At 38.9% G+C, this 13719-nt stretch overlaps 1 protein-coding gene across 5 annotated transcripts in view; it reads right to left on the bottom strand.

The window, feature by feature from the left end:
• The window catches only part of ZEB2 (zinc finger E-box binding homeobox 2), a 130508-nt gene that overhangs the window by 29782 nt on the left and 87007 nt on the right, over nucleotides 1–13719 (bottom strand). For 3 of the 5 annotated variants that reach the window (XM_081143432.1, XM_081143434.1, XM_081143433.1), the window contains 2 exons: nucleotides 12937–13194; nucleotides 7991–8062 (listed from right to left, as the gene is read on the bottom strand). The exons of 1 other annotated variant lie outside the window; for it this stretch is intronic. In XM_081143432.1, the coding sequence (XP_080999558.1) occupies nucleotides 7991–8062; nucleotides 12937–13194 (330 nt within the window). The remainder of the gene's footprint in view (nucleotides 1–7990; nucleotides 8063–12936; nucleotides 13195–13719) is intronic. One more of the 5 variants, XM_081143435.1, reaches the window with a different exon arrangement.

Genomic DNA, 13719 nt, shown 5'->3' with positions numbered 1-13719 from the left:
CACTTCATCGTGCCGATGAGGCCCTGACAAGCCCCCCAGTCTATTTCGCCCACTCTGATTTTACACCTGCCTCAGTTCACCCTGGAGCCTGACATCATTTCCATCCCTGTCGTTTATTCTTGCATTCTTACCTTGCCAAATTTAAATCTAGCTCATTTCCCCTGCTCCTAGAGTACCCAGAATGTCTAAAGAAACTTTAATAAGTGTATTGACTTGTTTCAGTCTATGTTATCAAAATAGGATATTCTTTTAGGATGATAAATGAATCTCTCTACATTGTTTACAGCAACTCTCTGTATTTTCAGTCCTCAAGATTCCAATCCTTCTCGCATCCCCTTACTGTCAACTGAGGAGCTCTTTTCCTGTTTACTTCATACAATGCAACCCACATGATGTAAATTCCCTAAACTACCTTAAATTCAACCAAAATCTCTCTACCATCATTCTTCCTTCCTTTTTAATCTATTGCTAAACACGTGTACCTGCCCATAGCCAAGGCTACCGTCTGAAGCTATCCCCTCACAACTCTGCTGATAACCTACTCCATCTTTCACCCAGTCTTACATTTCAGCCTTTCTCTCCTCTTTTGCACAGAGGCATGTTCAGCAAGCATTTGTCCTGAAGAGACCTTTCCTCCAATTTACAGTCTTCCATTTTCATGTCTCTAATACTTGATCCTATACTCTGTCAGATGCCCTCTGCAAGAGAGAGCACTTTTCACTTGAACCTACATAGCTTGTTGTGTTTCAAATAAAACAACTTAATCCATATACTGTTATAATAATAATAAAAAATAATGACTAGCAAGGATTGAACATTTATGTCTAACACTGTGTTAAACATTTTACACATATTTCTTATTCATCCACCATTGTTTCATTCACCCAATTGAATGGAAGTCCTTAATGACAGTAATTATTCATTGTGTTTTTCTTGATGCTTAACAAAATGCCTTGCACCTAGTAGGGTCTCCTTCAGTGACTATCGATCTGAATAGCTAATGAGGTTATAAGTATTTATTTGTAAATTTTGCCTTTCTGTCATTATGATTTTTGGTATTTTTTTTTCTCTTGACACCATAAGATTTTTCATTCCTTAAGGACTGGAATTAGATTTTCTATTTCCTTAAAATTTCTTTCTCAAGCCTCAGCTCAAATTCTGCACAAAAGAAATACTCTGACTGAAAAGAATGACTGTACCTTAGTGGTTATTAACAAGTGACAAATATTTTATTCTTTGTTTATCTGATTGTTACACAAGACAGGAAAAAAAAGATGATTCCTGATGCTAGTCAGTGACCAAGTAAAGGAAAATCTTTGACAGCTTTCATGGTCATTATACACAAACGTTATAAATGCTACCAAATCTTGAAATGTAGTTTATCTGACCCTAGAATCTGTAGCACCCCAAAACAACATTTGCCTTTCATATGTAGAAGCAGTTATATATTATTCTTAAAATATTGGAAGCATGTTTAATGACTATATCTAGAGTCAATATATGTAGTTACTTCTTGGACAATAATTTGCTTGCGTTATGTAAGATTAAGAACTAAGACCTAAATTGGCTTTGCCCAGTTTCTAGATGCAAGGTGCTTTTCTTTTTCCAGCAAAGGAAGCAAAGACCCAGGTGGTTATTAATAGCCCGTTATAACTACAGAAGTAGATTGTCTGGGTAAATATAACTTTCACACTTTCAAAGAGGAAACAACAGGGGCCTATTTGGGTCTGGGTTTGAACGTGGAACCGCATTAATGCTAATGATCACCATGTACCTAAGATAGATCCCTGCTACTACTAGCTTTTAGGCAAACTCATGTTCATAATGCTCCTAAGTTTTTCCATTTCTCTAATCTTCTTGGAAAACAGTTTTTTTCATACACTCTTAAAACTTCTACATAATAATTTCATTCTGAATTTGAATCTGATTAACATCGAAAAGACGGGAGGTTCTTTGTAAAAATGCATTCTTTGTCTTACGCGTTAAAACATACAATGCTCTTTCATTTTTAAAACATTAAAACAAATGTAGAAACATTGAAGGCAATGTGGAAAGTTATTAATATAAATCAGAGTTTCTGATGCTTTATGTTGTTATAAGTCAATTTTGCTATGCTGCTAATCTAGCTTTGCTGTAAAAAAGTAGCGATACCTTAGGAGGTTGTTCTTTGCTTTTAACAAGTTGATTTTAGCAACTTAAATCCTAACTTTACTATGAAGATGCTGGACTTAATCCTCTCCACAGGGAATGTTTTCCCTTATTGGGGCTTCCTTCTCAGAGCCCATTTCTTCTCCAATTACTTGTTCATTCATTCATTCATTCATTCACTCATTTTACCAGTCACAATCTGTACCATGTGTATTTACTGCTATACCTGACACTTTGAGGGAAACAAGGAGTAGTCTTTTGCTTAAAGCAAATAGTTTGAGGGGCACTTACTAAAGCAAATGTATACATTATGTATTTAATTACATTAACAATCCTGTGAGGTAGGTATCATGATAATCTACCTCCAATTTACAGCTGAAGAAATTCTTTGCCCTCATGAAATTAGCTGGGTAAAATAGGTGCAAACAGTCTAAAGAGGAACAGCTCAGCTGCTAAAATTAGTCGTGTGCACCTGAGGCCTGTGGGACTTCAGAGATGCGGTCTGGGTGTTCAAGGATGACCACACCGAGGAAAAGGGATGTGAGCTGGCCCTGAAGAAAAAAAGGGTGGGGAGCACTGGGATGACCGGAGGAAAGGGGAGAGCAAGATAAGCCTCTCAAGGAATAGCATGGCACAGATGCAGGTTGGCATAAATGCGATTCTTTTTTGACATTACCAAGGATTTGGTCCGACAAGAATGAAGCACTGTTGGTATGAAATGGATGGCACTTAATACCAGAGCAGAATGTGGATTTTGCCCTATGGGTCCTAAGGTGCAATTAAGGATACTAGCAAGGGAACTTGGACAATGAGGAAAGAATTACTGGAAGAATGTGAACTGAGAAATAGAGGACATGAAGGCTAGAGAGCAATCAAATGTAACTGAGCCCAGCTGGGTGTTGCTTAGCAGTTGAGCATCAATATTGGATGCAGGAGATGGCTGTTCGATTCCCGTCAGGGCACATGCCCGGGTTGCGGGCTCGATCCCCAGTCGGGGGCGTGCAGGAGGCAGCCGATCAATGACTCTCTCATCATTGAAGTTTCTCTCTCCCTCTCTCCCCCTCCCTTCCTCTCTCTGAAATCAATAAAGATATATTTTAAAAAACAAAACAAAAACAATGTAACTGAGTCTTTCTTGTTCGGGAGACTAGAATAATGGGAGATAAAAATATCTGGTTGGTTCTTTCAGGTCAGGTATCAAAAATATGTCAACCTGAAAAGATGAAAGGGAAGGCAAGTATTGTTTTTCTCTGATTCACTCCCTTATTTCTTCAAAAACTCTTTCTCACCTAGACCATTCCAGGATTTATGGTAATAAAGTGACCCAAAGCCATAGCATTCCTGCCCTCATGTAGTTTACATTCTAGTGGGGAGAAACACGCCTGCAGGTGACTAAGTATAATACGCGAGAATGAAATAAATCCTATAAGGAGACCCTCAAAGGAATGAGTGGTTAACCCTGAGTTGGACACTGCACGGTGGCTTCCTGGTGGAGATGACCTTTAAGAATGTATATAAGGCAGGCAGGCTAAGAAAGCTCTCAGGCTAAGAAAGAATGAGTGGCCTCCTAGGCTGAAGGAAAACCATGAGCAAAGGCAAAGGAGTATGAATGGTAAACAGTCTTACAGAGCTGGGGCATATTTTAGGAAGTGGTATTAAAGGCAAGACGGGGTTAGACCATGGAGGGTGCCAACTCAGCTCAGAAGCCACCTCATTCTGAAAACAATGGAGTGTTAGGAAAACAACTTCTAGCTAACTTTGTTGGGGTGAAGAATGTATTAAATAAATTAGGGATTGAAAACAGGGAGCCCAGTTAGAAAGATATTGTAATAGATGAAAAATGAGTATTTAAAAGGATACAAGTGATACATGGTATTTGTGACAGTAGAACTGATAGTACTTGATGACAAATTAGATAAAGTATGTAAGTGTTCCAGTGTTCTAGCAGGATCAGCTCCTCAGAGTGGTGGAAAACCTTCTGAGGCAAAAGAATATGTCTGATGATTTAGAATTTATTCCCAAATCTGCGACCTATTAGCTATGTGGCGATTTTTAAAATTTTTTTTTTACTACAGTTTCCTCAACTATCAAATTACAGTTAAGGAACTGTTCTGGAGTGTAACTTTTAATTTTAGAATCTTGTGGTTCAATTCAACTGAACCTCCCCACTACTTCTTACAGATTTAAACTCAGTAGAATATATTATGAAGATGCTTTTAGATTCTAAAAGACTGCTTTATTTATATAAAGTTAAACCTTACTATTTAGTAGATTTGTAAAATCAAGGAAGAACTTCAGAGGTGTTTTCCTTACTTTTAGTTAGGAATGAAATTTGCCTGTTGGGTATTGAGAGAGAAATATTAGGGACAGCTTCCTTGTCTTCCTTCTACAAGTTATTCAAGTTAATAACAACACTTTTTATCAGAAAATTTGTGTAACTTTAAAAAAAGTTATCTGTTCCAATGTCTGTTGGTTCTGCTTTGATTAGAAAAGGAAGATGGAATCTGACTTTAAACAATTCCATATTCATTCATTCATCAAAACATTTACTGAGAGCCTATTAATTTTAAGGCACACTTATAGACAACGTGGTAGCCTAAGAAATAGTCTGTGCTTTCAGAGTCCGCAATCTAATCTGGAAGAGACAACACATTAATTAACAACACTCTACAGCATCTATGGAAAGGTTAGCTGATTTGTTTTATGAGTTCACTGGAGGAAGATATCATTCATTCAAGTTGGGGTGGTTAGAGAAGGCCAGCTAGATCCTCAACAGGAGGATTTGGGTGAAAAGAAAGATACAGTCAATTAATCAGTGATTTCAACCAGAAAAAATGTCTTATTCCACATGTATTTAGGATCTAAAAAGACGCTAGAGTGAAAGAAGCAGTAAGCTTATGGTTGGGAAGAGAGAGGTGTTCATTCTCTAACAGGGCTGAGCTATGAACTGAGGATCAGCAGTAAATTCCTAATTACCGAGTTCAATGTATCTGCTCAGCATTCGTTTGCAATTGTAGCTGTTTGAACCTTTGATTGAATTGACCATTCTCTCCTTTTTGAAACCTTCTGTCTTTGTGTTCTGAATGTTTAATATATTTGTCTCTCTTACAATCTTTCTTCTTTCAATGAATTTGGCTCTTCTTTCTACCCACCAGGAGCCCTGGCCTCAGCTTTATACTTGTTTCAATAAACACACTCTCAATTGTGAGTCTCATAGTCCCAAAATATTAAATTCTACCTGAATATATTTGCATGGCTCTCAAATATCTACAGCAAACCTTGACTTCCTGGGTTTCAATTCCTCATTTTCAGTGGACAGTCTCGTGTTCTCTTATATATTTGTCTAACTTCTATATGAAAACATTTGTGTCTGAAGACCAGCTCAAGGTCTTCTCCCCAAAACTGGACCTTTCTTCCACTTATCTAGAAATAGCAAGTATCGCCATAGTCTAAACACACAAATGCGTAATCTTGAAACTATTCTGACGCCATCACCGAGAGAATCAATCGATTGTTAAGAAGCCATGCTGCTAATTTCACCGTTGCCACCACCCTGGGACAAGCTTTTATCACTCCACACCTGAATAACTACAATGATTTCTAGTCGGTCTTTCAAAGTCTGGTTTTTTTCCCCCCAAAAAAAATCAGGGTAGTGTAACATGACCCAAACTTTTGTTTGTTGCTCTGCACTCTGCATCAGCTGGCTTCAGCTTCAGTGTGCACTTCATCTCCCTTGAACTGCCTCCTAGGACCCGGCCAAATCCTTTTACTAGTCTCTGAATAAATATCACAGTTTCCTCCGATGGCCAACATACTCCTCCCTTTGCTAGAAAGCCCTTCCTTACTCCTCTACGACTGTGGAAAACGTACTTAGTCCGGGTTTCATGACCATCATGAGACCTTTTCTAACCCTAATGCAACAGGGCCTCTCCCACTTCTGTAACTTGACATGACTATGGGTCCTGCCACTTGTTGCATAATTATCCCATATTTTCACTTATTGTTCATTATAATTTCTTGAGAGTTAGTCTCATCTTCCAAATGAAATAATAACCATGTCTCGGACTGCCTGACCCATCTCCTACCACACATACACGCGACAGTGACCTCAGAGAAGACCCTCAGCGACTACTATTGTTTGTTTATTGGCTAAGTTCACACACACGGTAAGGAGTAGTAAGCAGTGTGGGAAACGGATCTAGAGGCCAGGTGAAAGAACATTCAAAACTGATTTTTAAATCTTCAGAATAGGAACAATTTTTCTTCCCTTTAAACTTTGAATGTGTAAAACAACTAGTAAATTTTCCCTTTGGGGAAACATTTATTTTTGTGACACTTTCAATACAGTGAGAAAGTTAATAAAATTAGCATTTATTTAGGCTTGAATTGAAATTTAATATTTATTTTTAAAAGGAACACGAAGCCATTTTTTATCTGAGTTGGGACATTCTATGGAAAGTATCTAATTTGTGTTATTTATAATTACGTTTTTATATAAAGTTATTTCATCATGTTTCTGTTTTACACAGTGAGGGTACTCCTGCAACAGAGACTATTAAAACTAGAAACATTCTTAAGAAACAACTAGTTCCATCTATTTATTTTTCAGGTGTAGAAAGTAAATTCCAAAGAGGGTAATTGACTTGCCCAAGGTCATAATCTAGTTATTGCCAGAGCTGTATCTAAAAAGTAGGATTGTTGGTTCCTAATTTTATACGTTTTCCAAAATCCTATATCATGCAGTTTTATTTTTGTACCTAGATTTTCATTGTTTTTTCTTATTTTACACCCAAGAAAGTGAATTAGTGCCCTGTACGTTATTAATAAGAGCATTCTAAATAGAAGCACAGCATGAGCAGTTTATTATGATGTATATCAACACGAGAGAGAGGAATATCATCTTCACTATTCACATTTCTAAAACTTCCTAACACAGTAACTTTTCTCGATTGGCGATCTGAGTTGAGGCAGTTGATGTTTTTTGGATTTGCTTTGGGAGGCAACCTTAACCTGGGCACCGTGCTAACATTTGTAATGGCAGTTGAAGGATTGTTTGAAACACCAAAAATAATTAGCGCTTTTCAGGAGAAGAGAGGTGAACACAGCGAGTCCACGCAAATCTGCGCTGGTGACCTGAGGCCGTGCGGGAAGGCGCCGTGTGGGGGACACGGGGCCTTTCACAGTTGTCCTGAAGCCCCTTCTAGAGCAGCGACATCGCAGGACAAAACACCACTCACTACCTTCCCATTGGGTTTTTGTTGTTGTTGGCTTCATTAAAAAGAGGTAAACGTATCAGGTTTTCTTTATAAAATTTGTGCTTAGAAAATATTACTTAGAAGGGTTGGAGGACACTGAGCATTAAAGGAAGAGAAATGACAAAAGGGGACTCAGAGTGTCAGTTTTGGTGAGGAATGGGCATGGAAATTTGGCTTCTCTTTCTGAGAAAAATATTTTACCAACAAAATCACACTGTATCACTTGAATTCCAAAAGACTAATAGCAAGCAGCGGCTGGACGGGGCACGTTGCATCCTGATTTTAAAATGATTTGTGCAAGCTTTTAAAATAAAAGGTACCTACAGAAATTTGCCAAACTCGTGCTTTGCGAGGATTTACTCACCGAGTTCATTATTCTCAGCGCTCACAGGCAGAATGAGGGGTTTAAGATACACCGGCTGAACCAAATACCAAGATACAGAGAATTCGGATTTGCAGCGAAACGAGAGACTCGTGAGGCCTGACTTAACTGCGAAGCGGCGGAGGTGCAAAAGGAAGGGTCCCTGCTTCTGTCCCCGCTCGCCAGCCCCCCGGGACACGGGACAGAGGTGCTCCACTCGGCTTACCTGTCCCATTGTTAATTGTGGTCTGGATCGCGGCTTCCGGCCCCATAGTGTCATAGTCTTCCTTCATTTCTTCTGTGGGGGAAAATTATCTTTAGCATTTGAAAATTGTAAAAAGGCTTACTATACTAAGCATGCCAAGCGCAGGAACAAGGACGCGTCTTTTAAAGGGAACAGAGAAAAGGCTTGTTGTAAACCTCCAAACAATAGCTTTGTTCAGGCAATTGAATGAATCCAATAGAGCTAGCTGCACAAAAACTTATTTACTTTAAGCATTACTGCAAGCTGTGAAAAACAGAGGTGCTTATTTGGGGCAAATGAAGGGCTTTTCTTCTGGTGGCAGTTCTAGTGACAAACAGGGGGAAAGATATTATTTTTTCAATAAGGGTCAAAAGCAACTAGTATTTGTACTGACAAAGAGGCCCGCTAGCTGCTATGCCTCTAGGAACCCTGGACGGTTGGTGGCAAGTCTGAACTTCTTATTTTATTTTCGTACTTGTCCCCTCTTTGGATGGCACTAACCTAGGCAAGCATAGTTTTTAAAAAATCGAATTCTACGTTTTGAAACTTGTAATGTCCAGTTTATAAGACAAGCATCCCAGAGGTACTGGAAACACCTGTTTCACTGCTTTTATGTAACCTTAGAAAACACGCCTTCCTTATGACTTTCCTTACCACTCCACACATATCTCCCTTCCTTACTTACGCCCCAGGAGGTAATCAGAGTCGTTTTCTGAGGAAAACCATACAGACAGAACAACAGCTCAATGTTCTGATGAAGACAAAAATGTGTAACATTCAAGTTGAAGACTTATAAATGATACGAGGCCATTTTCTAAAACTGCAGTATTTTAAAATAGGAAGAGTGAAAAACGAGAGGACTCTTGAATTTACCCAATTGTAGCTTATGTGAGAGGGCAGAGAAGGACAGGGAACAGTTCAAAATCTTCCGAATACATAAATGAAACATAGACTTTTAAAAGTTGTATTTTGACAACAACAAGACTAATGAGAACCAAACACGCTCCAGTATAAATACCTCTTTGTGATAATCGTTTTACTTAAAACAAGAGGAACTTCATACATAGGTCTCTAAATTCCTGAATTTATTCTAATCATTTTTTGCTCATAGTATTTTAGTCACAATTATTTGATAAAAGAACAATTTCTCCCAAATGTCACAGCAAAATGCAAGTATATGTTTTACAGGTATCCTGCAGCTTATCTATTTCTGGATTCAGAATTGAAAAATTCTGGGCTTCATAAGGCAAACTAAATAGATGCTAATTTAATGCCACTGAACATATAACAGTCAGAAAACCTGAGTGGTATTTGTTTAAACTGTACAACCACTTTAAATTTATTCTTGGCCCTGGACTTCTCTCTTATTTAAGACTATTTTCCAGAGACATTTTGCATAAAACATTTAGAAGTTCAATATATAGCAATATTGTACTGTCAATTGTAATAATTGATCGGTTTGAAAGGCTCCCTCATCTGATATTTTTATCAGTCTCTGCAAGGAATTAAATGAAGGTATTTCTGAGAAGTTCAGTACTGGATATAAATATAGCTTTTGTGTCTTTCTTTCTTGTTCATCTCATGTGATTTCTGGTAGCTAAGAGTCAGAAGTATCATAAGTTTTCCATCTGAGAGATCAAGTCACTGAGGGGAAAACAGTTAACAGCATTTTTTTTTTTTTTTTTTGCATAATAGTGGTAATGTTCAAGATTTCTGCTGCACTTCCTTCCTCATTGTCATTTTCTTATGAAAAAGTAAAGAGAAGTTACAGTAGGTGGTTGCTTCCCAAATTATTAAATGCTGGGTGTGCACATGTGTAGCCGGCACTTTGTGTCTACTGGATTCTGTAGTAACTTTAGCTATAACCTCGTTTCCCAAAGATCATGCCACTGGGATGGTGTCACTTTTTACCTACAGTGTACTTTGCTTCGATTCACTGAGCACCAACCTTTTTTTTTCTTCCTTTAAGTCAAGTTTGGTTTATTAAAATGAAAACTAAGCCTTTTCAGGTATACACTGGAAACACTACGTCTCTGCCCGTTCGGTGAGGTTCCATGTGAACCATACCCAGAAGGACATAGCAGGGAGGTTAGGCATGTCCCCTGCGAGTTAACGGCAGTCCCCTCCCGGCTGCCTTTCTGCCTCTCGCCTAACCTTAAACATTTTCCAAGACACCTCTGACTCAGCACACTGTGTCTAAAACCACATAGTATATTTATTTTTAAAACACTTGTAAAAGTTTGCATTTTCCAGTCACCCTTGGGATGAAGGTTTGTAAAAATAAAGGGCACTTTCTTCCTGAAGATGAAGAATCCTTGAATAAGCAGAAAGAGGCCAAGACGCAGGTGATTTATTTAAGTCTGTGTCAGTGATAATGATGTCATGGTTTCCAGCACACTGTGTCCACCCCATTGTGGGACAAAAGAATGTCAAGGACAATTCTAAACACAAAACTCTGATTGTGCTGGAACCGGAAAGGCACAGTGAGAACTCCACTGCGCTCTTCAGCTCGAAACCTGCATCCTGCAGACAAACTACAGAAAGCCAGGGAGAGAGAGCGGAGGAGAGGGGCTTATCTCAGAGTCGAGCTATGTGCTGAGGTATGATGGTAGACAGCCAGGCACCAGGGATAAAACACTACTAAATAAAACAGCGCCTGAATTAGAGTTATTGTCTATAGTGTGTGTTTTGAACAATAAATAAGAAAAATATTTTATCAGAAGAAAAATGTGCTATCTAAGAGTCAGGATAAACAATGAGTAGCTTTTTAAGACCAATTTCTTTTCATTAGACATCAAGGCACCACTTTTGGAAACAATAAAAAAAAAAAGAACAATAAATCACGACTAATCATTAGAACTAGACAGGTAATAGCCGGGTAACTTTCTTGGTCCAAATAGCCAAATGAGATTAGGGATTTACATTTTATTTAATTATCGTGACTCCAGAATGCTAGTTTATTTACCATAAAGGTAAAAGCAAAGAACAGCCTGTTCATTTGTATCACAGGCCCCATTAACTACAGGTGATAAGGCATTCACATGGCCTATTGTATATGAAAACATTTAGAATTATGACCCATGACCAACACAAAAAGCTGCCGCGATCACAAACTACTACAGCTTGACATGGGTGTGTTGGCTGTTTTTCAAGTATTGATCTTAATTTTTTAAAATGAAACTTTTTTCCCCCCAGAAGTTTGGAGCGGTACATTTGTTATATCATTATTAATTATTCCTTTAAGGGTGGAAATTCTAGTAATTGGTCCTTACCCTTGATTTCTAGATATTAAAATTTAAAGCATCAGAACATTCATTCTTATAGCCCTGCATATCTAGTTCATTAACAAATATGAATCGCTAACACCAGCTCATTTAAATAGTATGTCTTACATGAGTTCTCGCCACACTCTGTTTCTGTCACACTGCTCCCAAGAATCATTGGCTCTTATTATACATGTAAATGGCTATCATAAAAATAAAAATTTCATTTAAGATTGTTAATGACTTCTGCAGCAGTCAGACTTCCTTTAATGATCATCCTCTGCCCCTAATTAAACGTATTTATCTTTCAAGCATCTTTGGCTGAGTTCTCCCTCATAGTTGAAAATCTAAAATCTTAAGACTTAATGGATATAACGATAAATGTTTATGTGTGGGATTGCTGAGATTCGAGAAGCCTTCACCGAAAGCAAAATTGGAAACAGAAAGAGTTCAGAACTTGGCACAGAATATTGGGAAAAGAAAAACCAAATACACTACATTCAAGCTGCCATCAGTCTTTTCTTGTTTTTGTCTCTGTTTTTTTCCACATTTAATTTTCTTTAGTTAGTGGAAGTGCTTTTATTTTCCTCCTTCCAGAATACCAAACAATCACTCTGCGTGTGTTCGATGTCGTATAGTCTGCGACATCCCACTAGCATATAGGTAGGCTCTTTTATTGTAATTTTTTATTAACGTATTGTTGGCATGCAATAAGTAGGCTGCGCTTACTTCCCTTCCCACTCCCTTCACCTATTTATTTAAAACTACTGTTATTTATATTGCAAAGGAAAGACAAGGTGGGGTAAATTACGATAGCTTTTTCTGGGTCCTGGAAATAGAGATTAAGGAGACGCAAAGGTTAATTAGAAGGGAAATTTTTAAAATTTTTATAGGCCACCTTACCAAATAAAGATGAGAGAGAGAGTGTAGGGCAATAAGACCGATACTCTTTTGTTAATCATTTCACACCTTAGCGATGTTCCGTCCTAAGTGAATTTAAACCAAGACATTTCCATTGGCACAGTGGCATCTGAAGTTTTAGCCTGAACATAATTCACCTTATTTTTATTACAGCTGGCCTTGGACCATTTTTACTTCCCCAGGGATTCCCACCAAATAGCGGGCATCGTTATCAAGTTAGCTTAGCTATTAAATAATAAAAAAAGCTCCCTGACCAGGTACAAGTGTGAAACCACATTTACACTAACAAAGAGAACGATTGGATGGTTGGATTGCAATAGGCGGGGCCAGGCAGGCCCTGCAACTGCGTTAAACTGACAGCTGACATTGCCACAGAATTTCCACACAAAACTTTCAAAATTATGTCAGTTGTGAGTTCTTATGCGGCTTCCATTTTCTGTCCTGAAAGTATAGATCTCGATCACGCTCCATGAGCCGCACGCGGCCAGCGTGGTGCAGGTGTTCGGGGTTGTGTGTTTGTGTGCAACTTGCACCAGACCCGAAACATAACCCCTTCCCAAGATGTCAGCGGTGTAACGTGATAGCGCTGCTATCACTTCATAATCTGTCGCCAGCTTTGGTATCTCGACTCTGCAAGGGCCACGGGAAGAAATATTTTAATGATCCGGTTGTGGCTGTTCTGCTAGGTAGAGAAGATTAGTGCAAGCTGGCACGGGGGGGGGGCGAGCGGTCCCTGACACTCACCTGGACCGTCTACAGAGGCTTGCAGAATGTCGTTGCTGTGCCAGGGATGTTCCACGCCACCCTCCCTCATCTCATCTTCCTCTTCCTCTCTTGGCAGCAGAGCCTGGCTCACGTGCGGGGAGGACTCGTGGTTGGGCATGCCAGCCGGGCTCCTCTCCTGGTCCAGGGGGTTGGCCAGCCCATCCTCCTCGGCGATCTGAAGCTTGTCCTCGTCGTCGGTTTCGGAGCCCGTGTCCACTACATTGTCATAGTTCACCACTGCAGGGAAGCACAGGACACACGCTCTCTAAGCAGGCTGTTGAAAAATATCTGCCACCCCTAATTGTTTAGTTAAACGGAAAATAATTAATATTTTCATAACTTAATTACTCGACCATGTCAGGAAAATATAATTAATATCTTTCATGTTTTAGCATTTTTTACTCTTATTCAATTAAAGCAGGGTACTCTTTCTGATTTTAAATAGTTTTTTACTAAAATGATAAGGAATTTTAAAAAGCCGCATGAAGCACAGGCACTGAAAAATATGCTTACACTGCCTGCGAAAGAGACATACAGCAGTGTGCGCTTTGGATACTCCGTAAAAACTTGTGAAATAGATCTGCAATGGACAATTTTATTAGCTTAGTGACATGGAGTGTTTACTATAAAATGTTGTGCTACAAATACGACATGACTTCACGACATTCGCTGCGGTTTTATTCCTAGAAACAGCAGACGCAGACACACACACACACACACCCCGCCCCCCACACACGCACCGTCCATCTATTTACCCAAACA

This window comes from Miniopterus schreibersii (genome assembly GCF_964146895.1).
Source record: "Miniopterus schreibersii genome assembly, chromosome: 7".
NCBI classification, from domain to species: domain Eukaryota; kingdom Metazoa; phylum Chordata; class Mammalia; order Chiroptera; family Miniopteridae; genus Miniopterus; species Miniopterus schreibersii.
The sequence above is the reverse complement of the archived record's forward strand: the minus strand, read 5'-3'. Positions and strand labels throughout refer to the sequence as shown.